The sequence below is a fragment of the Nothobranchius furzeri genome, chromosome 4 (genome assembly GCF_043380555.1).
Source record: "Nothobranchius furzeri strain GRZ-AD chromosome 4, NfurGRZ-RIMD1, whole genome shotgun sequence".
In the NCBI taxonomy this organism is placed as follows: Eukaryota; Metazoa; Chordata; class Actinopteri; order Cyprinodontiformes; family Nothobranchiidae; genus Nothobranchius; species Nothobranchius furzeri.
The window spans coordinates 67,491,364-67,518,775 of NC_091744.1; the positions used below are offsets into that span (position 1 = coordinate 67,491,364).

The 27,412-nt window shown below is 42.2% G+C and overlaps 1 protein-coding gene across 1 annotated transcript in view; it reads right to left on the minus strand.

Annotated features, from left to right (window-relative positions):
- Positions 1 to 205: 205 nt before the first annotated feature.
- Positions 206 to 27,412, minus strand: part of otud7a (OTU deubiquitinase 7A) — a 37,908-nt gene continuing 10,701 nt past the window's right edge. Inside the window, exons 2-13 of the mRNA XM_015964446.3 lie at positions 19,851 to 19,991; positions 15,735 to 15,888; positions 13,374 to 13,559; positions 13,072 to 13,290; positions 10,475 to 10,576; positions 10,106 to 10,233; positions 9,658 to 9,770; positions 8,696 to 8,823; positions 8,213 to 8,362; positions 2,755 to 2,869; positions 2,189 to 2,273; positions 206 to 1,901 (exon numbers count right to left, since the gene is read on the minus strand). Coding sequence (XP_015819932.1) covers positions 348 to 1,901; positions 2,189 to 2,273; positions 2,755 to 2,869; positions 8,213 to 8,362; positions 8,696 to 8,823; positions 9,658 to 9,770; positions 10,106 to 10,233; positions 10,475 to 10,576; positions 13,072 to 13,290; positions 13,374 to 13,559; positions 15,735 to 15,819 — 2,865 coding nt within the window. The 5' untranslated portion in view covers positions 15,820 to 15,888; positions 19,851 to 19,991 and the 3' untranslated portion in view covers positions 206 to 347. The remainder of the gene's footprint in view (positions 1,902 to 2,188; positions 2,274 to 2,754; positions 2,870 to 8,212; positions 8,363 to 8,695; positions 8,824 to 9,657; positions 9,771 to 10,105; positions 10,234 to 10,474; positions 10,577 to 13,071; positions 13,291 to 13,373; positions 13,560 to 15,734; positions 15,889 to 19,850; positions 19,992 to 27,412) is intronic.

Below are 27,412 nucleotides of genomic sequence, written 5' to 3' on the forward strand. Positions count from 1 at the left end.
TGCAAATCTTCGGTGCTTTGAAAAATAAAGAGCTTTTCGTCACGTACAGAGAATTACATCAACTTTTACTCTAAAACAAGTAAAAGACTAAATTCAAGAAAGACAAAAATAAATGAGAAACATCAAATCTGGCCAAAGCTGCTCACTGATTCAAGTTCTGCTTCCTCCCGTCGGAAAATAAGAAATCTCCACTAACGAGGGGGGAAGGTGGACGAGAACGCACGAGCATTATTCGATAAATTAGAAAAAATGTTCGCGATCGGGCTGACTCTAAATGCAGAGCGCAGGTGGCGTGGTTCCCCTCGGGGCTCCCGCAGGCCGTGTTGTGGCTGAAGCGGTGGTGATGGCTAGACAGGCCTCTGCGCTTTGCCCTCCCTCTCCCTGCGCTTCAGCTCCTCCCTGTAGCAGTAGGAGCAGTAGCTGTCCGTCTCTGGCCTCCCATAGAAGGAGCAGTTCTCCCTCTTACAGCGGCGCTGCTGAAAGCAGTACAAAGGGCTTCCAGAGCTCCGCCCTTTGGTTTTGTCTTGGCCGAGCCAGCTGTGAGACAAGTTGTCCTCGTCAGCGAACTCGAGGCAGTCCTGAATGTCTCCCGCGTTGAATCCGTTGGTGTAGGTGTGGGACTTGTGGTCGCCGGGCATGTTGTAGGCCAGCGTTTCCATGGTGTTGGCGGTGCGGATCCCCGACAGTCGGGCCGGGCTGTAGCTCTGGGAAGAGAGGGTGCGGTTCTGCTGGGGGTAGGTGGCGCATGTCTTTAGGGTGCCCACCACAGGCTTGTAGGGCTCGTCCTGGAAGATGGAGGATTGCACATTGACATCTTGTAAATGAATGACGCTGTGCCTCTGAATGGGCGGCGTATGGCTGTAATGGGCGGACACAGGGATGGGCCCGGGTCTCTTAGCACCAATGCTGGGGGAGGAGTAAGGCGCATGGGCCGGGTGAGAAACGTGATGCGAGGTTGTTGGTGGGGTGAGAGGAGGTGCCGGGGCAGGAATGAGAGCAGCTGCAGGGGTGGGGCTGTTTCTGCCCTGCGTCTTGAGTGCCAGCAGGGGCTGGGGGGTGTTGTGGGTGTGGTGGGGCAGGATGGGAGAGCAGCTCTCTGGAGGCGAGCTGTCCGACCTCTCCCTCTGGAAGACGCTCTCGTGCTCCGGTTTCTTTGCTGCCACTTCGCTGGAGGCGGGGGGCTTCTTCTCAGCCTCCTTCCTCTTCTGCTCCTGCTCTTGGCTGAAGCGCTCCTGGGCGTTGGTCAGATAGTAGCTGATCATCTCCTCGTGGAACTGGTGTCGATGGCTGGTGAGCAGGAGTCCTGCGAAGATGAACTTGCGCTCCCCCTGCATGGCAGCCCGCAGGATATTGAGGCTGAGCTTGACATCTGTGCTGTACTTCCAGCTTTCAAGGGTCTTGTCCCCAGAGCCTTTGCCGCCACTGTCCTGTCTCTCTGTTGGGGACGAGCTGGAGGGCCTGTCTCCGTCTGTAGGGGATGGACTGGTGGCTTTCTCGGAGGAGGTGGAGCTGGTTGAGTGGCTCGACTCCTCTTTGCTTCCCTTGGTTGTTTTAGACTCCTTCTTCTTTGTCTTCCCTTCTCCGTTCTCCCCGTTACGACCCGAGCCGGAGTTGGACTTGTTCATTTTGCTGTGCACAAGGCCCCCAAGACCTCCCATGTTCTTCTTCAGCTTTATGCCAAGAGTTTTGCTGAAGCTTCCGAGTCTGTTGGCCACAGAATCGGTCCGACCCTTGTCTTTTTCTTTGCGCTGCTTGTCTTTGTCCTTCTCCTTGCTGGGCTTTCCGGTGTTGATGTTGGAGTTGCTGCCAACAGACTCGCGGTCAGAGTCCATGGACTCAGCCAGAGACTGGACGTCCTCACCTGCAGAGGCTGTGGGAGACTCTGGCTGAGCCAGGGGAGCCTGCAAAAGAGCCAGCAAGAAAACAAAAACAGCTTTAAGAGTGATGATGGCCCGACAAACTCCTTCCACGTACAGCAAATGGACAGAAAGAGCTTAATTGCTCAAATCTGATGACCCATAAAAAGCACATGTACAAATGTGAGGGATTACTGGGTTCTGACTAATTAAAACCGACTGACTGGACTCGAGGGCTTCAAGAACATCTGGAACGAGTGAGGGCCTCCAAGGCTAAATCAACCGTGACAAACTCGACACACACACACACTCGCGTGTGGAGAAAAACTCACCCTTGTTTCAGACGGGATTCGGATCCATGTTACATTCATGTAGTTGTGCAGCAGGTTGAGTTTGGCCTCCAGAGACAAGATTAGACTACAAATAAAAAATAAAACGTGGACGTTTAACAAGACATCAAAAAGGTTGTTCGAGGGAATGAAGGGGGAAATTTAACAGAATAGGTTCAAAACAAAATCACAGTTTAGAGGAAACTGTATACAAATAAACTTATTAGACACAACTGAACGTCGATTACAGCAGTGCATTGTGGGAAACATCTCAAGGAGGTGTAAAGTGGAGCTTTGAGCATTTTTCCTGTGTGTCTCATTATTGTTCATATTGCAGTTTTTTGAGGAGAATCCGAAGCTCTAAAATGAGCTCAGAGACGGTGTTGCTGCCGTTTTTCCGAGGTCATTCCCTGGAAACATGGAAGAAGCCTGACGTGACTCACATTTAATCCCATCACTGCTCTTGGTCTTTGAAGTGACTGAAGCCCCAGAGCTCATCATCAGACTCTAGTCCCTACAGTTTTCTCACTCGCCTCGCGCGGAGCTGCTTTATGCACACGGGGACTTACTTGGCCAGCTTGGTGTTGTCATTGTCGTCCCTTCCCCACTCCCAATCTTTGCCGGGATCCACGGCGAAATGCAGCGCCAGCAGCTTGTGCTCAGAGTCGGTCAGAGGGATTACAGCTGGAAGAGATGAGCGCCATCAGTCGGGCACGGTTTCATCAACAGATCATAATGACTGTCAGTGTTCCCACATTCCTGTGAGAGTGGGATATCAGCGTGAGGAAGTACATTCATCCAAGGAAAATGTTTTTAACACCTAACCGGGTTTCCTCTCATGGGAAACGAGCCTGCTGTGTGTACACAATACAGGAGTTTACTGTGTGTGTGTGTGTGTTAAAATAACAGTACAAGTTGAGCTAACTGTCCCACATGACGGCTCTCATCAGCCTACTGAATGTGAGGGCTGTTGTCCACGTGACAGCAAAGACAGAGACAGGATGTTCAGGCTGAGGACATTCCTGCCTTCCCCGTCAGATCCAGATGGAAGATGCGGTCTCCTCCTTGTGCCGAGCTCCGTCGGCCTCACAGGGATGCAGAACCTCAGTGTGCTGAGAGTCAACACGCTGCTGCGAGTCAGCGTGGTGCTGCTAAAGTAGCACTAACAGATTTAGTCAGGCCATTTCTTCCAGGAGCGCTGATGACAAACGATGTTTGTCCAGAAATCTGTCTTTACCTAAAAAATCACAATGAGGCTTACACCACCTCCCTGAAATAATGCATGACTAATGCCTGCAGCAAGGCAGCCAAACGGTAATGAGGACGCTGGCATGGCAACACGGTGTACCGACAGGAAAATGATGATTTTCTGGAAGAAATGTCTTTCCAAGAAGTTTAAGCCCAGAAAGGTCAGTCAGTCTGAACTCAAACAAACACGAGAACCTCCCCCTCAGTTCCCACTTGGGTCATCCAGCAGGCAAACAGAGGCCTGTGAGGTGGCGTCCTGGCTCCCATGATGCAGCTGTCCGTTCTCTGCGTTCCAGAGTGCTGTGTGTGCAGTTATTCCAGCTTGAGCCGGGTCCAAACTCAGAAATTCAATAATGCCAGTTGGACTGTGGGAGACCAGCACGTGCTGTAACGTATTTGCTATCCCAGACTTATTTTGTTGTCCTTGGATGACCATAGCTTATGAATGGATGACATCATTACCTTATGGGCTGTGGACGGGGCTACATAGAAGCTAGCTTGCCCGGTTGTGTTTACTCTGCAAAAAAATTCAAGCAGTAGACTAACGAGAGGACAAAAAGGCAAATAGGTGTTGGGGGTTCCACTTTATTTGCTAAAGTTGACTAAATAAACCTTTTTTTGTTGTGAAACATCAAGGATCAAAGATCAACTTCCTTTATTAAAAACCCTATGTGGAGGGAAAAGCCCCTTAGCCATCCTTTTTATATAAACAGTGAGATTCAAACATAATGGGCAAACACTCCTTAACATTTCTTGAATTTGCTGACTGCAAAGCTGCAGATTTCCACATCACCACGTTGTGCACATAAACAAGCCTGCATGGAAAGTAGGGGCAGACCGATATACCGGGCCAAACTTTACCAGATTAGCATTGGCCGATATACCACCCTAGCAAAGCTGATTTGAATCAGGCACACCCCGGGCAGCCCAGTGATGCTGCAGGATTTAATTTAAATGTATTTTTACTAGGGCTGCACAGTGGTGCAGCGGTTAGTGCTGCTGCCTTGCAGCAAGGAGATCCTGGGTTTGAATCCTGGCCTGGGGCCTCTCTGCATGGAGTTTGCATGTTCTCCCTGTCCTTAGGTGTGTGTGTGTGTGTGTCAGGGTATCTGCAGGTTTAAGGGAGCCAAATTTAAGACTTTTAAAAACCTTTTTTAAGGCGACTTTGACCAAATGTAAGCAATTTTTTAAATTAAATTTAAGCAATAATTTCCAGCTATTGCCTGGAACTGGTGCTAACCACGTCACAAACGTGGGATTAGCCATCCCATTACCATTAAACTTGCACTTCTCCTTGGTGCAAGCTCCCACTAGCTTAACCAGCTAATGTGCTCATCTAAAAATAGCCCTCTTTCACAACCAACTGAATGTGTATGGTTCAGATTTTGTCAATAACATACACAAAAAATGCTGAACACTATCTAGAAATTCACGAAAATTTTATAGAAATGAAATAATTTTGTTTATTGGGTCTTTGGTAATTTAAGACCTTTGGAAACTGTATTGAAGGATTATTAGTCATTTTTAAGGATTTTTAAGGTCTTAAATTTGGAAAAGCAAATTTAAGACTTTTTAAGGACCCACGGATACCGTGGTGTGTGTCTCTGTGTTGCCCTGCGATGGACTGGCAACCTGTCCAGGGTGTACCCCACCTGCATACCCAAAGACTGCTGGAGATTGGCATAAGCCCCCCTGCTACCCTGTGTGGAAAAGCAGGCAGAGAAAATTGTTGGATGTATATTTACCTTTCTGAATATCATTTGCAAAATAAATGGTCTAGAAAATTATTTGCACCTAAAATTTCTTTTTAATTACCAGTTTTGAATTTTGAATACTTGGTCAGTTAATTGATTTGTTTGATTAACTTTAAATAGATGCCTGATTTTAACACTGAGCAGTGCACAAAATTAAGATTAAACTGTTGGTGAAACTCACAGCTTCAGAAATGTTGAGCATCAGCTGATAATATATAATATATAATATTAGTGGCGTTTTAACATGAAAACAAGGTGGAAAAAGTCTAGAGATCAGCCATGAAAATTGGCCCAAAAAAATCGTTGGCACATATCTGCCTACCTGGACCTCTACATATCGGTATCGGCAATAGAAAAACCAAAATCGGTTGACCTCTAATGAAAACCCTCCATTAGCATTAGAATTTGGCTGACTTACGTCAAAATCTAATTTTTAACGGGATTTTCAGCAGATTAAAGAACACAAATTCAAGATAAATAAGAATTCAAAGACAGAATTTGGATAAGCTATTTGGGATCAGAAATGGACCGATATGGAGTTTTCTACTGCAGATACCGATGCCAATATGTGGAGGTCACGGTTTGCTGATGCTGTCACCTAATGTAGCAATTATGGCTGGAATATGGACATTTCCCACCTTATTTACATGCTAAAATGTCACTAATAACTAAAGTGGAGGCACATTTAGCAGCTTTTGAACACTGAATTTAACAAACTGTTAAATCTTCATTCTGTGTGCAGAATTAAAATCAAACATTTTAGCAAACGAAATGAAACAAATCAATAAACTGACCAAGTAAAAAGTATAAAACTGTTAAGTTACAAGATAATTTAGTTTACAATAATGTTTTAGAACAGTTATTGTTCTAGTCTGATGCGCCTGACTCGGCTCTACTAAAGAGGTATGTCTGCCATTAAAAAATATTATATTTCAGTCTATCCCTATTTGGGATTTTAAAATGAATTCATTTTTAACATTAAAGTAAATTAGTTGTATTGTTGCAAATTGATGCAATACCAGGTTGAGTTGTCCAGCTGAAGCTGTTTCTATGTATACGAGAATAACTGCAGTCAGTAAAAGACTGAATACGTCAAGACATGAGCAGAATTAGACGAGTACAGTAAGATCTCAGGTAGGTGGTCTTCGGACCGTTTCCTTCACCTAGGTGGGCGTTAGGAGTTCAGTGATTTGATGCCAAAGCAAATCTGGAAGTGTTTAGGTTTTTGGGACCAGAGCTTAAAATAGCTCAGAGGGCCAGTCCCTCCCAATCGCTGCCTGACCACCAAAAAACAAACACGGAGATAAAAGAGCGTCAGCATCTACTGAGGGGTCAGTCGTTAATAATCACACAGCAGGTGAGCAGCAGCGGGCCGGGACGGAAAACCAAAGTTCTGAGCCGGACTCTAGAAAACCACCAGACAGATCTCTCTGGGTTTAGCTCATAAAAACAGTAATAAAAGAAAGTTTTTGATCTTAAAGCAATAACTGCCAGCTTTAAGCTTTTTTTCTCTTCACCATTCATCATCAGTGACGTCTCAGACGCCACGCCAGGGGCCTTTAAGCAGAGCAAACGCACCATCAGTCAGCAGGATTTAGAATGGTGCTACAGGAGGGACTCAGCTATAATCCTCCTTACAGAGGCCCAGCCTCCCACACCTGAACACACACACACACACACACACACACACACACACACACACACACACACACACACACACACACACACACACACACACACACACACACACACACACACGGCCAAAAGACCCAACGAAAGCACCTGAGATGTCCGCACAGTGGTCTGACTATATGGGAGGGGCTGTTAGACGGTTGGGGCCCCTGCTGCCGGGGACCCAGCCCATAATCTGTGATGTGATGAGGGTTTATGGGCGGGTATCTCTGCACTAATTAGCAGTGAAGAGATTAGGTCCGCCTGTCCGTCTGGCATCTGTTCCTAGATATGAACCTCGTATCTGGTTAGAAAATAGCGTGGAAAAAACTCTTTGTGTAACGTCTTAGGTCATCCTGTTATAACACACACACACACACACACACACACACACACACACACACACACACACACACACACACACACACACACACACACACACACACACACACACACACACACAATCAGAATAGTGCAGATTTGTATCTGTGTTATGCATAAAAGGAGTTATCACATAGCACGCTACTGCATCAAGTTAAGAGTACAAGTGTTTCCATAACATCCTGAAGAGACTGCAGACTTTGAGATCTTATCACACCAGGACAGAGTGTACCGGGATGAAAAAGTACAACCACACAGGGGGGTTGTGGCTGAGCTAAAGCAAGTAGTCTGGACGGATGCGCCACCTGGTGGACAAGAGGAGACACCTCCTCTTTCAGACCAAACCAAAACACCCAGGCAGACTTTAAAGTGCTGCAGTGGGATTAAAGTAGTGACTTTTAGTGGCCGTGTGCATCTGGGGTGGTGTTTATCTGCGAACATGAGCAGCACACGTTCAGGAAATAGGTTCTGCGTGAGGGCGTCTGTGCTTGAGACGGGGACAGATTACCCGGCTGCTCACGCAAATGACAGGCGAGTTCCTCCCACGGAGCCAGACATGGAAAGAGTGGCGTGACTACTGAGGCCGGTTGTCAAGGAGATCTACTCTGTTTGTCAATTAAAGGAGTCCCCATGCGAGGAACGCTCTGACCTCGAGAATAAGCAACGCATCCGGAGTGGGAGCGACGGCATCGGAGTGGGGCAAGACAAAAACAAGAGTCTCTGCCACAACTTAACGCCATCGACGTGCCCGTGAGGCGAAACATGACAGTGGCTTAGGGTGAGAAGTGTGATGCAGTTTTAAGTATCTTTCCACCTCTTAACCAGTCAGTAGATACAGCATGTCATGTCCACCACTCTCTGTTTGACGCCTGATTTAGAAAATGGATCTGAGGTAATTAGACCACCACCTCATCCATTATTCACCTCATATAGGATGGTCAGACCGTGGCTCTCTACCTCTGGGTCTGCTTACCTTGCTCCCGCTGCTGGTCTCTCTGCTCCATGGACACCAGAGCGGAGAAGTGAGCCTGATCATAGGCCAGGACCAGAGGGGAGCAGTGACAGCGGCTCGGAGGCACTTCCAGGGGCAGGTAGAGTCCTCCAAAGGGGATGGGCGCGAACGCTGTGGAGTTCAAACAGAGCAGGGTACTAGTCAATCATGTCGCCATGTTTGGTTTTTATTCATGTTTTCACATTTTGAGATTAAAGTCAAAATGTACATTTTAGTTTGACCCTGTTTAATCCCACCCTGAGCCCAAAACAGTGAGGATTATTGAAAAAGCCTCAAATATTCAAACTTTTATTTCAAGCTTTACTATGGATGTATAACTTCAACTTTTATTTTGAAAATTTGACTTATTTTTCAACATTTAGACACTCTCCATACAGCAAGTAAACTTTTTTATCGCAACATTTCAAATTTAGCCATGGAAGAAAAAAAATGAGTGTGGCCTACCGTCTCCTCCCGAGTCTCTGAGCATGGTGTCGGCCACCACTACGATGGGCCTGCGCAGCACATGGGCCAGCACGAACACATGGAACTCCTCCAAACTCTCGTAGACCGGATCCTCAGAGTTGTCCACCCTGAGGGAAACACACACATGCAACACACACACTCACAAACAAGATGGAACACATGTCTATAACAGTAAGCCAATTTGATCCCAGCCAGATCCTCTTGGACTTATTTCTCCTTTGGTGACCTTTGTTCATGGACAGAAGAACGAGGCGGAGGCAGACTTCTTGAGCCATCGAGGACGTGCAACAATAACATTTTCAGCCTCACAAACGGCCGCCTCTAATGAAGAGCCTCTTAATAAGTGAAACCCACTCAACCCATTCAGAGGCTCTCACACTACAGCCATCAAACAGCGGTAACCTGATAATACTTGGTTACAGCTTCCACAATAAACCAGTAAATTACTCCCTTGCACGGGACATTCCCAGTGATGTCACCATCTTCAGGACTGTAATGTTTGTTTTAATGGTCAGATTAGTGGCTCTAGTTGCATTTGATGCTTTAATTCACATATATATTAAAGTCGATTTCTCTGTAATAACAAAAAAACAAAACCTTTAATCACATTTCATTTTATTCCACTGGCTCTGCAGCCAGAGCTTCTAAAGTGTGTAAGAACACATATTTGTTTATTTCAATGAATATGGAAACACTGAGAAACCACAAGGTGTGTCTGCGTAGGAGGAGGAAACCAGAGTGAGTTTCCAGTCTGCCTCTGTAGCATAAAAAAAACATGCTTACGGTTATTTATGCAACTCGCTGCAGCTAAAAGTTTCTCACAGCTCAGAGGAAGCCCATGTGTGCACGTGGTGGCCAGTAGATGGCACTGTTTCGTGTTTTATAAAGTGATGTGGAACGGTAGGGGATGAATGCATGACTATGAGGGGGGGTGATCTTACCCTCCGCTGGTGTTCCCGTTCTTGCTGAGGTGAGTGCGAGGCTCACTGGAGGCCAACTTCAGCAGCTCATTCCATTCTCTTTCCCACTCCTCCTCTGTGTACACCAGGCCCGACTGCACAAACACACACCTCGTCTTTACACAATAATTATATTTGATTGAAGAGGAAATGTGTATTAAGAGGAAAAAGATGGCTGTCATGCAACAATGTTTCTCCTCTGCAGCGAAACCAGAACGCTGAGTTTTATGAGATACGTGGGCCAAAGGGACGCCTCGGGCATTTTTAAAACATGAGCATCTGGGCTGCTTCTTTGCTGGAGCTATCTTTGGTGACACACTTTTTTTCCCTTCTAATAAATTAAAAGAAAAAAAAAATCTAACATCTAACATCGGGAGACTGGGAAGAGGGCAGGGTTTGACCGCCTTAATACTTAAACGCATTCCCCAACCTCCTTGTTCTGCTGAGTCTGCTGCCACCTCCATCTCCTCTTCAGAGCGTCTCTCTCTGCCCCGCTCTTCATCATGGTGTAGAGAGATTTCCTCAGCATCAGGTCTCTGTCGTGGAAGCCCCACATCCCTTAAACAAACACACACACGTTTAACATCACCGCACACTGATGATTAACTAAAGACGATATGCAGATTAGCCGAGTTTATATTCTTCTTCTTGTCACTCAGAGGTGACCTCGCCTTCCTCAGAGAAAGGCTGTCAGGACAGATAACTCAGCCTTCACCAGGCGCCACATGGGGGAGCGTGCACGATCCTTAGCCATGACTCCTCTCAGTTCAGGACGTCACCACTAACATATAGGACTCACCTAAAGAGGCAGCATGCAGCAGGCAGTTCCCATCCCCGGTGGTGGCCAGAGGAAGTAGCTTCTTGCAACTGATGCACATGGTGGACCACCAGTTCAGACGTCCTGTGCACAAACAGCCATCAAGATGTCGAAATAAATTCTTTAATTTTCCAACCGTCATTATTTCTGTCATTTTGTGACTTTGCCAAATGTTAATAATCAATCATGCACACCTGTTTGCTACCCTAGGAATTAATGTCTCCTTCTGCCTCAAATCCTTTAAATCTCCAGTTGAAGATGAAAACATCAGATAATTGCCACAGCTCCGTTAGGTTTGCAGAAGTGTCCCTCAGTGCTAACAGATGTTATTTCCAGGACTTAAAAAAAAAAAAACAACTTCATCGTTTCTCCAAAGATGATCCCAGTGGAGGGCAACAAGGATGCTCAAATTGGGCAACAAAAGAAATCTTATTGCTTCTTGGGATTAATGATTTATACTGAAACTAAATCCTGTAAAGAATATTCTAATCTGTTTTATGATGATGGGATTGGTTTGCAAACATTTACAGAGTCCAGAAAAGTACAAATGTAAATAAAAACAGATAAAATAACTTCAAATAACTCATAAGTGAACTTAAGACTTATTCAACCTTAAGTATTTCTGCTAACTTTTAATTTCTTGTGATAAATATTATAATTTAGTGAAGGAGATGTTATAAACTAAATGAACACGAGGCAGAAAGCGTTCCAGTCTGAATGTTTTCTACCTCATTCTCACTTTTCTAAACATCCTTGCTCCGGCTCCAGGAGCGTCTCACAGCCCAGAGCTCTGCAGGCCTCCGCACTCCCAGCCCCAGAGACCCAAACACATCATTTATTTAGCAACAGTAAACACACAAGAGCCTCTGAATGATTTAGCCTTCAGTGTCGCTGCAATCAGCACGCAGATGTTTTCTCAATTTGCACTTTTTGCTTTCACTTGTTAAGACTTTGTGCGAAACGGAACTGTTATCCTGCTGATTTTGAGACATTTTAAGGATGATAAAGGGTGAAGAAACACATTTATAAACCTGTGACGACAGCTTCTATTAAGAAATGATTCATGCAATGTTCATGCAGGCTGGTGGATTCCAGATCTTGATCAGAGTTGGATGGTTTTCAAACACCGGGGACAGGAATCCTGTGGGATCTGGGATGCTTTGAATCAGTTATCGCCTTCCTTCCAGATGCTGCTGCTCTGATCTGATCCGTCTCATCCTGTGCAGCAGCTTTAGCATTTCAGTGTAATCTAAACTGCAATGCAGGGATTGGATGTTTTAACATCCCTACTGTAGCGTTATGAATATGCCATTTCTGCCCTTAACAGCTGCCCTTTGACACAGTGACAGTGTGCATAAATTGCCAAGGTCGTGCGCTTGCTTCCGATGTTTACATTACAGCAAAGAAGACAGAAGAAGGACGAAGAACGCTTTTCATTAGTTAATCAAAGAACTTTATTTCTAATAAAGCTACTCAAAACAACTGTTGGACAATAATAATCAGGTGACCGGTCTGTGAAATCACAATGTTATGATTTTTGTGTTTAATGAATAACAGGACTTTGGGCTAACTGAGCTAGACATCCTGATCCACATAAGATAAACACATGACACATTGTTCACTCATCCAATCAGAACTTCCTTTCTGATGCGTGGCAGAGCTCTGTGGTGTTTAGTTAATCTGTCCACTCCGATTGGCTAAGAATCAAAAACAACTAAGTTTAATAAAACAGAACAACGCCATTTTAAGTTAGTTCCAACTAAGTTCCAACGTAGTTCCAACAAGTTTTCAACGCAGTTCCAACGGAGTTCTAACAAGTACTCAACCAGCTCTCAAATCCATCTGATGTCCATCATCGCTAAGTGAAGTACAGACTGGCCAACTGTATTTTCTACTTTTAAGCTGAGAACTGTCAAGCTGGAAAATTCTGTCGTTTTATCAACAAGACGACGGTTCCTTCAGAATAAAAGCTGAACTGTCTCTACGTGATGCTGAACCCTGCCGTTGTACGAGAGATGATCCTCAGACTGGTTTGTCATGCTGCCGACCGCTGTTTCACCAGCTCCAGCACAAGGAGGGTCCATAAACCTGGCATCCGGATCTAACAAGGAAGTCTCTAGCACGGTACGTAGACCGGCATAGATCGCGTCTCATGTCTTCCTCCTGAAATCCATCTTCGGTCAGTTAGTAGCAAAGCAACATCTCGCACTCAGACTCGCCTCCACCAGATGGAGATTCTGAACTGACACACACACACCAACACTTCAGCATTACATTCATCTACATCCATCATTAGAGAGTTAGTCCTGGTGATTGTTTCGAATAATTATAAAATAAATATTCTTAAACGTCCCACCTCTCTCTCTTCTTGTCTCTAATTCAATACAATGTGTTTGAATAAAATTCCCTGTAGTAAAAACAACCTCTTTTGATTCTAAGGGCCCGGTCCAAAGATTAATGATCCAGCTCAGGTTTGGATCAGCGATATCTCTGGACCTTAATAAAAGTGTAAGAATACACCAACTATATTCCGCTACTCTACTGTACAGCTGCAGGAGAGGTGCTAATATAAAACTTACCAGCCTGCTCCAGAGCCATCATGGTGGACTGCTCAATCAGATCTCTCTCTATGAAGCTCCTGAAGTCCTCGCTGTAGACGCTGAGGTCGGGGAGCTGGAATGTGTAAATGGGCATCTCTAGAGGAAACTGCTCGCTGGTGCACTCGTTAGCTACCTGCAGCCGTGCCAGGGAGACGATAGCGGAGCTGGCATGGGAGATCCCGCGGGACAAACGCTTTTCTGCAACGGACCACAAGGAGGACTTGAACATATGAGCTCAGGAGAAAACTTCAACTCAGTGCACATTCAGCTAGCCTAACTACCTTGTGCATTGTCCTCCTGCTTCTGTGCACACGGCCTGTCGATCTTGTTGACATGGGTGGGTGTGTCACGTGCCTCTGGCTGATTGTAGTAGCGGCCCTCATTGAAGACCTGCGGCAGGTTGGCAGTGTGGACCTGCCGGAGCTCCTCGTAGTCATTCAGAGCAGCACTGAGGTCCCAATTTTTACCTGCAGGAGCAAAATAATAATAATAATAAATAATTTAGAATCTGATGAAAAAAATGTGCTCAACATTAGGATTTATTTAAAAAAACTGATTTCATATCAGTTTCAGCCCTGGAGATCATGTTTTATAAGGGTGGCTTTTTAGTAAAGATGCCCACTGAAACTACAAATCCCAGAATGCACTGGCATGATTTTTGTCATAGACTCATCAGCGTTTCACCTTGGTGGTCCTATTCTGTTTTCTAAGGCTGAAGTTGTTCAAATGAAGTTTAAATCTGACTCTAAGATGCAGTTTTAAAGCTCCTGCTCCACATACAAGCAGCTGAGACAACCTCTGTGTTCAACTGAACACAAGCACAATGAACAAGCTCGACCTTTTATCACAACAGAGATTTTGCTTTGTCTTAATATTTTGGGAAGAAAATTCCAATCTGTACATTTTTATTTTGGACTGTGGTGAAACTTTCTTATTTTTTATTTATATGTATTTTATATTAAAAAGCAAATAAAGTTGAGTTTGTGTGCATGCAAAATTGTGTGTGTGTGTGTGCACAAATGTGCTTGCAAGAACAAATGTGTGTGTGCGTGTGTGCATGCAAGTGTGCATGCATGAACAAATGTGTGTGTGCGTGTGAGTGCACGCAAGTGTGCATGCATGCAAACATGTGTGTGTGCGTGTGAGAAAACAATTGTGTATGCATGCACAAATGTGTGTGTGTGTGTGTGTATGCAAAAATACACTTTGAATGCATTTCTGATGTGTATGATGACCATAGCAGGTAAAACAAGAGAATAACTGATCACACACATCAAAGAGAAAAAATCAAAAAGTTGTTGAGAATGATGAAGTTTGTCAGATTAATTTAGTAAATCAAATTATTTTTCTCACAAAAAATGTAAGAAAATGTAAATTCAAAATAAATGTGAGAACAAGATATCATATTTGGATGATGCCTCAGTATAAAGACAGCAAGAGAGGCTGAATCTTTAAATCCTGATGAACAGAAATCCATTGAAGTCCATCTTTTTAAATAGTTTCTTTAATTTCTCTCAGCCGAAAGGGAACTTATCAGTCACTTTAAAAATTAACAACACATTAAAAGCCTCCAACTACAACCTCTGCATGTAACCAGATCCTGTTTGTGAAACAGAATCCTCTAATGGACCTTCTGTCTAAGAGACCTATGGAAGTCGCCTCCGACTCTCAGACAGGATGATGGTCCGAGAACCCTGCCGGTCACCGGATCTCGCGCCAATCAATGCTAACCGATTTGACCAAATGGATTTTAGCACAACAAGCTGCACGGATCCAGCAGAAATACAAGAGAGGATCCTGGAAATGCTCAGGAGGACACCACTGTTTCTGCACCTTCACTGTTAATGGCTGTCAGAGAAAAAAAACATTAAAAATCATCTGCAGAATGGATCCATTAGGAAAGCTGCAGCATCACTCAACTCCAGTTCCATCATCACAGCACGTGAAATAATTACTTCAATTAAATTCACCAAAGAATAAGTTTTTATTATTTTTGCTTCCTGTTAAAATTGTAAAAAAAAAAAAAAAAAAAAAAAAAAAAAAAATCCCTGAAATGGAAACGATTAAGGCCAGAGCCTGGTGAAGGGAGGTTCAGTTCCTAAAACAGCCTGTAGAGGGCAGCCACACATGTCACCAGCAGCAAGACGGAGGTCGTCAGGTCAGTGTCTGCACATTTTGAAAGCTTTCCTCTCAGCAAGTACCTGCAAATATTCCACTGAGGCAGGTTCATGAGAACATAAGCAGACGTAAGCAGACGTCAAACTCTAGTTTACTAAATTGTTTACTGGAACAGCTCTCTGAGGATTCTGATTGTCTGAACTTCCAGATCCATTTGAAGCTGAACGTGTTTAATTGTAAGACCTTGAACTGAGCTCTCCACTGTGCTGTCCACTCTAGCTCTGTTTCTATCGTTTACTAGTAGCTCTACATCTCAGCACTCCGCTCCTCAATGAGTTCCAGTGAATGGACGAGTGCTCTCGTAAACCCGTCACATCCCCTCTCCACCCTTAAATCAGCCAGTCGGCCCCATTCCAAACCCCTCTTCTTCTCTCCAATCCTTTTGTGTCTGTTATTTTCCCAACATCTCCTCTTTTATTGTTTTCCCCCTCGTACGGAACAATCAGGCCCTTTTGGTCTCGTACCTTCCAGCAGGTCTCTAGCCAGACCCGGTTCCGCCCCCGTGGACCGAACAAAGTCTGACAGGACCGCGTCCATGTCCAGAGTCATGTGATCATGTGTGTGCGCTGCCCACGGTGCAGCGGTGGCCTTGGTGGACGCCAGCCTTCACGTTCTCATCTGAAAGAAACAAAAACAAATAAAAACTAAAATCACAGCCCAGTCAACTGTTCACTGTTAGAACAAAAACAGACCCGGCCAGTAGCTCCGGTCTGTTTGTGCTGATGCTTCTGTGAGGAGGAAACCTTCCATCCACTGAGCAACAACATTTAGATTCTTCCAGCCTGCGGGTGTGATCCTCTGCAGTTTCATTCTAACAAACATCCACGGCAGCTCTAATGATCAACAAGCATGGCCTTGTTAGGTCGTAAATAACATGCAGATGTGCTCCCTCCCTTGGCTGATGGAACCAATGAGACCAAGCGTTGCTCTCATTCCAGCTGAGGCTGAGTGGGTGACAGAAGAAGTGAGCTCAGAGCATCGGCAGCGGGAAAACAAACACCTACAGGTCGGAGACTCTGACTCCGGGCCTTTGTGCTGCAGACTCGTGGTCCGGAGGCTGAGAGTCACCAGTGCATGACTCCATCAGTGGGCCGAGCAGCTGCACATCTTCCACTGACAATCGTTATTCAAATCAAAGACAGGACTGTTTCCATTTGTTCACAAATGCATGGGCTAAAATCTACTAAAATGTTCCTAAAATAAAATGTAATAACCCATTACTCGAAATGCTTTTTTTTAACGTTTTCTTTTAATTTAAAAAGAAATGACTCACAAAAGTCCAAGCTCTCATTAAAAAAAGAGCACAAAACAAAGCTTCAGATAAATAACATTTAAGTATTTTATTCAAGATGCAATAACAATAAAACAGAACAATAATAGGACAATATGATTAAATAATAGGGCAGCAGAAATCTTCTATATATCCAAAGTCCAACCAAAGGCTGTGGTTGGCTCTAAATGCACTATAAAATATTACTGTATGCTTTTCAGCTACTGTAATATATCCTCATGCAGTTGGCGCAGTGATATTTTGGTTCTGTTGTATTTTTGTGTGTCCCATTTTTTTCTCTTTTTCTGCAGGTGTCATGTCCCTGGGCAGAGGTGAATCACACCATCTCCTCTCACCAGAATCTGAGCTTATTCTCCGCAGGTGAGGAGCAGAGGGAACAACAGCTGCAGGCGATTCCCTAATCAGGAACGCGGGTTTAAAAGGAGGACGGAGACACTTCACTTTGCCGGATGATTGTACCAGTTCAGGTAGCACCAGCCACTCGACTTTGAAACTTTGATCTTTGCTAACTCGCGTTTGACTCGCCTTCGACTTGTGGATTATTGACCTTGGATAGTATTTTTGGATTTGGAATTGGATTATCCCTTACGCCTGTTTTGTCTCCTTCAGGATCACCTCGTCATCTTCTCACCCTCGCTGTCTTCGTTTCTGGCATTCATCAATACGTCCCGTCCTCCTCCGCCGTTCCTGTTCGGACTTCCCTCTGCTGCCTCACTCCTACTGGATCTCTCACCCTCTGCCCAGCGACCTCCCCGGCTTCCCTTCCTCTCCTTATCTACCGGAACACCTCAGACACTCGAGCCGTCTTGGCCCCTCAGCACAGTGCGGTTTTCAGTTACCGTTTACAATAAAGACATTTTTACTTTACTGCCTTGGACTTGTGTGATGATTCTGCATGTCTTGGGTTAGGCACTTACCTCGAGTCATGACAGCAGGTCTAGAATCAGATTCTTGTACATCCTTTATTGCTTATTTTTAACTCCCCCTCGCCCACTAACTCTTCCTTTCCTCTCCCCCTTTCTCTTTCATTTCTGTCTCTGTGTTCATTCAGCTTTAAAACAACGGAAAGTATTTCCAATTTAGTTTTGTGTCAGGCAAGGCATTATTGCTGAAGCCGTGGGAGTAGAACTAAAAGGCTTCTTTTTGGCACTCAGACATCAACCTTGATTGATTTACAGCCGACTAGGACACATAAAAAAAGAGAAATCTTCATATATTTTCTCATTATTATAGGAGTTTAATATATAGGATTTTTATCATTTAGTCTAGTTTATTTTCAGGAAGAAAACTCACTAATCTTTAAAAAATACATTTTTTTATTTCAGCAAGAAATTATGAGACATTTTTTGTGTGTTGCCAGTAGGTCAGTGTTTCATTTTAAAAACCAGAAAGTTCTACAATAATCTGAGAACAAATCATTCAACAGGTAAAATATGTGCAAATTTCACTCAACACAATTAACATTAAAGTATTCGTTAATAGAGAGTATTTCTTAGCATAAAAATCAAGCAGATCTTTAGGTTTAGTGGAGCAGGACCCAAAAATAGCAAATTATTATAAACCATGACCTCAGCTTTTCCCTTAAGAGCAGCATTATTCAGATTGGTTTCCCTGTGGGAGGTAATTCTGACTCAGAAACACCATCAAGTGGGTTTCTCTAGCTGACATTAAACAGCACAGTGGGCCAAAGGAACGTCTGGTGTCCAGATTCTTGTTAATCATGATGACATTTGGCACATTTGATAAATCAGGCTGCCACAGTGCACGGGAGGCTCTGAAACAACCAGCAGCACGAAGACAAAACCCACAAATCCCCTCACTTAAATGAGTTTAAGATCTCTGATGACATTTCTGCTCTAATAATGTTGGATGAAAGTCTGAAAAACATAAGTCCTTGTTTATCAGAGTTATGTTGTCCTGAAATGACCTTTTTTCATTTCATTTATATAAAAATGTTGGTCTATGTGAGCACTAAGATCATGTTAACTTAATAACAACTAATCAAACCTAAACCGGTTTTATAAGATGGTTGATTATTTTAATATAACGTGTTTGTTGGAATAGATTTGAACCGAATCAAAGGCAGCGATGCAGATTTGATATAGTTTACAAAAGTTTATTTTGATTATTTCTTGATATTTAAAGTGTTTTTTTACTATCTGACTGATAAACCACTTAGAGCACATTTAGTCTACATACACTGTAAGAAAGGAAAGGATGAATGTACTCAACAAGGTGATGTCAACTGTTTCCAGTAAACCTTTAGTTGCTTAAATGTAAAAAGTTGAACAAATTGTTATTGATTGTTATGATAAAATTACATGTTTATTGATCTTTTGTGGAACCAGTTCACATCACTTATTTAAGTAAATTCAACATTTATTTTCTCTTTACTCACTGAAGACGAAGTTCATTTTATGTAAAAGAAAAAAAATGAAGTAAAAAAATAATTCTAAAAAATTAAGGAAATGTTGAAAAATAAATAACAGTCAACCATTTAGCATTATTACTTTAATACAATTATTAGTAAGATTACTTCTTGTTATTAGAACTCTTATTGCTTTAAACATAATAAAGTGAAAGTAAACAGCGGGGAACAGCGACAGAGGAGTTAAGTATCTGCTCGGTAATCGAAGGTTGCAAGTTCGAGCCCTTGTGGCTGTTGTGTCTTTGGGCAAAACATTAACCAACATTGACTGCTAGTGGCACCAGTAGCCTTGTTTTCGTCAGTGCGCCCAGGGTAGCTGTGGCTAAACTGTAGCTCATCACCACTAGAGTGTGAAGGTGTGTGCGCATGGGCGAATGACCATTGACTCACAAATAGAGTTGTAAAGAGCCTTGGGGGGTTCTAGGACTCTAGAAGGCACTATATGAAATACAGATTTGCAGAATTTAGCATTTTAAGCAGCATAAACCAGTTTTTATAATAATAATAATAATAATAAATACTACTACTACTACTAATAATAATAAACTGCTTTAGGAGTCTATTAGTCTGTCTCAGTCAGACCAAATACATTAACGTACCAATCGTGGACATTAAAGACGAACAAGGGGAAACAAACCCAATATTCTGTACCATTATGACTTAATAACTTTAACCAGATTACCGTAAATTCATGTGAGACAAAAGATGGCCAAATGTTCTTTAACATAACTTTATAAAGATGGAGTGCATGCAGAGACAATCTGCACAAGGAAAAAAAGAGATTATTATCTACTAATGCAGTAGTCTATAGCTTCAGGCGTCTTATGGAGTTGAATGCAAACAACTCTGTTTGAAACCTACATTGTGACTTTTGGCTGACAGTTGTAGTGAAGCCATCTGATGACCACAGGACCGTCAGGAGCAGATGTGGCTCTAGTCCATGGCTTCAGCAGCAGCAGCAGCAGAGGAGAGGAGCGGAATACTCCAGGGAAGCACAGAGTCCTGAAACACACAGATTTCATATTAAATGAAAAAGAAATTAGACTTTTGCACCGTCTTTGTCTTAAAAACAAGAATTTGATATTTATGGATGATACATTTAAGTCAAATTCCACCTGTGATGTCCCTCATATCTGTGAAAACCTGATTTTAATTAAAGGTCAGCACAAGTAGTAAATATTCAGCCTGAACAGCCAATCAAACTCTGAACAATCTTTTTTCCTGTCCATAAATTCATTCTTGCATAAAAAAAATCATATATATATATATATATAGGGATGGGTACCTTTGACATTTGAATCGATCCGGTACTAATTCCCGGTACCTACGAGTCGATACCGGTACTTAACGGTACCAATTTTCGATACTTTTGAGTGTTTATTATTTTAATTCTCTTTTATAATTAAATATATATTTTTCTCAATATATATATATATAACCATATTTGATAAATATCACGATAAATAACATACAAGTTTGTATTTTAACATCGTCCTTGTAGTTTTATAAGCTGATAATTAAACTGAAGCAAACATCTTTACTGTGAACTAAATTTACTGTGTATCTTCATTCCTTTTGCCGTCCTTTTTCTTTTGATTTTTCCTACTGGGAAGATAGAATTTCCGAGGAGACAGCGAACGCACCATTAGCTGGAAACAACGGTGGCAATGGAAGCTAACATATCAAGCTAACGTTATCTTTAACAGTTTATTTAGCTGCTGGAGCAGATTAAAACGATGATGCCTCAAACTTAGATCGTTGTCGCTGGTTTTACCTTCATCCATTCACCCGTCGCATTTAGTAAAGTAAAGCCAAACTTTAGAGCGCGTTCATGTTCTTCTAGTCGGAAATTCGGAGTTCCGAGGAGAAAGCGAACGCACCATTAGCGAAACGGAAGCTAACAAATCAAGGTAACGTTATCTTAAACATTTTATTTACCTACTGGAGCAGATTAAGATGAGGATGTCTCACTTAGATCGTTGTCTGTCGCTAGTTTCATCACCCAGTTACCCATCACATTTAGTGAAGTGGACCCAAGCTTTAGCGTGCGTTCTTTCTACCATGCTTGCTCTGTTTACAACGGGCTCGCAGGGACCGGCAACATAACGCTCTTGCGCATGCGCAACTGTCTTGGCAGTACCGAAACGAGGCACCGTTTGAAATGACGTGAATCGGTGTTCGGTCGGTACTATGGAATTCGGTCGGTACCTTAAAAAGTACCGAATTCGGTACTCATCCCTATATATATATATATATATATATATATATATATATATATATATATATGATCAACGATGATGCCTCAAACTTAGATCGTTGTCGCTGGTTTTACCTTCATCCATTCACCCGTCGCATTTAGTAAAGTAAAGCCAAACTTTAGAGCGCGTTCATGTTCTTCTAGTCAGAAATTCGGAGTTCCGAGGAGAAAGCGAACGCACCATTAGCGAAACGGAAGCTAACAAATCAAGGTAACGTTATCTTAAACATTTTATTTACCTACTGGAGCAGATTAAGATGAGGATGTCTCACTTAGATCGTTGTCTGTCGCTAGTTTCATCACCCAGTTACCCATCACATTTAGTGAAGTGGACCCAAGCTTTAGCGTGCGTTCTTTCTACCATGCTTGCTCTGTTTACAACGGGCTCGCAGGGACCGGCAACATAACGCTCTTGCGCATGCGCAACTGTCTTGGCAGTACCGAAACGAGGCACCGTTTGAAATGACGTGAATCGGTGTTCGGTCGGTACTATGGAATTCGGTCGGTACCTTAAAAAGTACCGAATTCGGTACTCATCCCTATATATATATATATATATATATATATATATATATATATATATATATATATATATATGATCAGTCTATATTGGAGTTGAAAGAAGTATTGGTAACAAAACAGAAAATCTGTATAAGCCCTTAAACTTTGATTCTTTGTTGTTTATTGTTGTAAAGTGACCTTGTGTTCCTTGAAAGGTGCTTATAAATAAAAAGCATTATTATTATTATTATTATTATTATTAGTAGTAGTAGTAGTAGTAGTAGTAGTAGTAGTAATAGTAGTAGTAGTAGTAGTAGTATTAGTAGTAAAGTGGATATCCAGAGTTTTTTCTCAAAGGACACCATCTAGATGCGGAGAAATGTATTGCACCTTACGCCCCACTCCCTATTTTTGTGATTATGGCTGGAAGCAACACCTCTTGTTAGGGTCTACGCCCATCTCCTGCATCAGCTTCTGATAGAAAATAAGACGATGCAACTCTAGATTAGAAAAGCCTGACAGATCCACGTCACACTGTCACTTAACATTCATGGACTCACCTATCTTGACTCACGACGGGGAGGGCTGTTAGCATTAACAACTCCACCACATGGCAGAACTCCTTCGGGCTTGAGTTATTTGTGGAGATAAAACGTCAAAGCTGCAAAGCAGTCAGTGGTAGAGTCGCGTTGCTGTTAGCCAATCACAGGAGAGATTACTAGAGACCGCTGCAAATGTATTGAAAACACGAGTAAATTTGACCTTTAAGACTTACTTGTCCATAAGAGATGCCACCAACTCTACATCTGTCTAGGTACATCTGCTAACAGATACACACTTTGTGACTGACAGGACGGGGGCAGGTAAGCATAAACAAATTGAGGTATTACATTATTATTATTATTATTATTATTATTATATTATCACCGTCAGAATCTGTCTCTCCCATAATCCCACGTCACCACTGATGGTCACCACGCTTCTCTATAAACCAAAGTCAATTCACTCAGTCATTGATTCAGCAGTCCATGTTGAGCGTTTCATGACAACTGCTTTAATGGATTTCTAAAAGATCATTCTACAGGATTCCCGAAAGGGGAAAACTGCTGCTTTAAGAAGGATTGATGCATCCTTGATTTCAAGATTTCTTCTTTCTTTCTGCTACAACTTTCCTAAACTTGTTATTGATGAGATGGGAACAGCTCATTTATATTTAGACATGAATAAGAAGTTTATTTGTTCCCATTTAAAACATGAAACCCTCAAGTAAACAGAAAGTTTTTGCTTTCTGCATTCCTCAGTTTAAATATGTAACAATATATAGAAAAATCTGCAAACACAAGTAGAAAAACAGATTTTTAAGATCCTAAAACAGAAGCCAGAACATAAAAAGTGTGTCGTGCATGAGAAGAAGAGGTTCGCTAGGTACATCTGTGTCAGAGAGCAGCACGCTCGATCTTTGATCTTGTGGTCTTTTCTTTTAACGTGTGGTCGTGCAGCAGCCGATGTTCCACCATCTCTCCTAATTGCTTCGGCTTCATCTTCCAGCTCTGAAGCTGCAGCAGAGCAGAAACGCTGCCTCGTTCTCCTCCACTGCCCCATCAGGGCTCTGTGCCTTCATGCACATGAGGCATGTTTATGTACAGATGCTGAAAGATAATCCAACAATAATCTGAATTCTTCAGTCAGGTGTTTCAGATACATAAATAACTAAATAAATATAAAGGATTTTAGAATCTAAACTGAAAGCAAAGAAAGTCGGTGGAGTAAAAAAGCATGACGATCAACACCAGCGGCCACAGGAAACACGCTGCAGCACAACCATCTCTGTCATTCTTACACTTTCACTAAAATGTGCAAACAGGCTGCAGGCTTCTGTCTTTCCATAATGCACATGTTTGCATGAATTTTACAGAAACACGGCAGCTGAGATAAATGTTTCCATAGTGAGCAGAGATCGCCCACATGTAAGGCTGTAACGCAGCAGGTGGGAGGTGAGCGTACTGTACAAACACTCCAAGTTCTGCACTTCATCTTATTATTAGTGCTAAATAATAAAGCTGCCAATCGGATGTTCCCACAGAGACACTCAGAAGGAAATAATCGAAGACATAAACTTTCACCAAATAAGGATACTACGCATTTTGATTGTTGATTCTTCTAAATTCTTCTGGAAATTATTGTTTTAATCACAAATAAATAAAAAGGTATTAAATAATACTCATAAAGTCTCAAAAGAGACAAAAACAAGATAAGAAAGTATGTTTAAAAATTGAACCATTGTGCTGCAGATTTATGCAAAACATCAAATGATAAATGATAAATGACCCGCACTCGTATAGCACCTCTCAGAGTAAGGACTCCAAAGCACTTTACACTACAGTGTATCATTCATCCATTCACACACACATTCACACACTGATGGTGATGAGCTACTATGTAGCCACAGCTGCCCTGGGGCGCACTGACAGAGGCGAGGCTGCCGAGCACAGAAGCCACCGGTCCCTCCGATCAATAGTTGCTGAGCAAGATTGGTCACTATGTTACCAAACAGGATCATTTTTAGAAGGAAATCTTGGTTTTACCCCAATAACATCTACATAACATATCACAATAACATGTTCTTGAACCATGCAAAAACTGAACATTTAGTATAAATAACAGTTCTCAACACTTTTGAATCGTTTTGTGAAAATATACATTGGAGCAACATGTAGAAAGTACTATGGCGTCTCTGTTTTGGCAGATTTGAAACATGTTTTAATGTTTTATTAACCTTATAATATCTAAATCTATAACAGGGACCCAAACACTACATTTAACAGTTTGATTAATTATGTATTTTACAGGCTTATTTAGCCTATATTCAAGTCAGCCTGAAGGGTTGGGTTTTTTGTCCAAATCCAGCCTAGGTGCCTTTTATATGCGGTCCTAAATTACACACATATAATAAAAAATCAGAAGCTTAATAACGCTATGAACTCATGCTCAGAACTAATGCACACTTGTTTTTATTGGATGAGCTGATCTGCAGCTGGGCATGCCTTAACATTTCAAAGAAGATGTGCAATGCAAAAATCACATATTGCATTCTTTTGTGCTACCATGTGGGTCTTTTTTGTCTCTATAAACAATCTAAACGTGAAAAAATATATACGTTTCTGTCACTATTTGGCTTTATTCATCTAAAACAAGCCGTTTAAAAAAAATCTCTGTTTGTGATGTCACAAACCTGGAAGTTAGAATAAACCACTTCTCATGCCCAAAAGAGAGCTGCTGCTGGAGGAGCAGTGGCTCTAATCCAAGCTCCTCCTGGATAGCTGAGCTTCTCAGCTTATAGCAGCCTGAGCGGAGGATGGGTGGGCGTGGCCAGCTGCACCTTGTTTTCTGAAAGAGACAGAGCCCTGAAACGGCTCATTCTGGAAGGTACTGAAAATGACAAGAATAAAACTGCTGATATGGCTCCATGTCAAAGGGATTTAGTGCTAGGAAGTTTATGAATGTTTTGTATCAACCATCGAACTTTTATAACTTAAGGGGAAAAAGTCATAATATGTCTCCTATAAACCAAACAGGAGGCTTTTAACCTGCTTATTCTCAGAGTGAGATAAAAAAAAAGATTAAAGACCCCGAGAAAAAAGAAAAAACAAAAGTCACAGACGCTGTGAGGTCATGCGTGACTGAACACCAAGTAAATTCTTGCCAGCCTCTCCCCTGCTGCACCGTCTTGACTCCACAAAGTGTAAATTTGTTTAGTCTGATGGTTGTCGAACGAAACTGGGAGTCACGAGGCGACAAGCTGCCGGTGGCACAACATCTGGTGATGGGATATTTTTATTCTTTATTCTAAAAAACAACAAATTTAGCTATTTGTATTTGTCAGCTACAAGAAAAAAGATACAAGATGTGAATAAAAGAGCTCTGTGTAACAGGAAGCTGTGGTCTGATCTGTCAGCAGGTCCAATAAAACCTGAAATCTGAGTCCAGTTCAGTAAATCAGCCACAGGGGGATTCATTCAGCAAATGTCTGGATATTTGGTTTACTGGTCAAACCTCAGTCTGATCCTTCTCTGTTGGGCTAAATATTTGTGGATTCTTCAGGGCAAACGAGGACTAAAGTCACATTCGTGCTTATGTGTGTGTGGTTCGCTGTCCTGAAAATGTTAACCAATCTAAGAGCTAAGTGCTTCCACACAGAGCGGCCAAAACACAGAAGACTAATAAAAGATGGCACTCATCCCTGCCCCGTACATGTTGGTGCACAGCAAAATGTCAGGACACCCTCTCTGCCGTGGGAAACAGAAGCCTGTCATTTCTGCGGCAGCAGCTTGGATGTTTTAGCGTAGGTACGAGACATCCAATTACTGGTGAATTCAATTAACAGATGCAGAAGTTGGAAAAAATAAAGCAATGGAAAAACAATCAGCTGTGATTTATGATGGAGAAATAAAGCAGCACGGTTCCAGGAAAATGCATTATTTCCACCTTGCATCAATACTTAATAATCAACACGATCTATTAGAACGCTGAGGACTCGGCTCGCTTCACCAGCATCATATAATGGGATGTTGTGACGTCTCGCTACAAACTAAACGCTCTATCGAGGCCACAAAGTTTTACATATGATGCTGAGATTATGAGATCATTTTGAACTCTTACACACAGACTTTATTCTACAATAACTTCCTGGAACATAACATTTTTTAAAAGTGCTGTTTTTCACCTGCTGTGAGAAAGATGCTGCTGGAAGCAATAATGTCACTTTGCCTCTATGCGGTCTGGTCCGCAGGCTGTCGGTTTTGAACTAAAGCGCTTCGTTGCATTAATATTTGAGGTAAATTTTCATTAAAGCTGTAAAGGAGAGCACGAGCACCAGCGGTATTCTGGACATAAATGAGACAGAACACTAAAAAACAACATTTATTTAGGGGCAAATTTTGAGATTACCATGAAATTATTGCACAAAATAACCCGGCTGTTCTTTAATGTGGTTTAGTTGTAAACTTGGCAAAAAAAGTTTGATTCTTTTGTTATTTAAGGTTGTTTATTAATTATGTAAAATCCATAAATTCTTCTGACATATTTGTAATTGTAATCTCAAATTATTTTTTTTCTTGTAAATTAACAAATTTACATTGTCAGACAATAACTTTTTTTAAAAACTGTACCTTTATCATGCCAACTGTAAAAAAGCTGTGATTCTTTCAAAATCTCCAAACAGGCCGATAGTAGCTATTTTAAAAGTATTTTCATGAGAAAATATGTTAACTTGATATTTTTTTAGTATAATTATTTAGGGACGTGTGTTGGTGAAATTCTGGCAATACGATACGATTATCATGATATACATCTAGTCAGACGTTATTAGCAACTTTTTAAGACTGAATTTATTGTAGCAATATTCAATAAACAGTCCAAACTGATACTCAGCATGTTTAACATGAGGGATCTGAACCACAATAGAGGGATTTACATTTCAATGGTGGAAACAGAACCCATTGCACACTGCTGCCAACTAGCGGCCGGTGTTTGAATTGCACCAAAAGAAAAGAAAATACACAAACGTTTGCATGTAAATTCTTCCAAAAAATTAGACACATGGCGTTTCAATATCGATGTAATATCACTGGAATAAATCATGATATATTACGATAGCGATATTTTC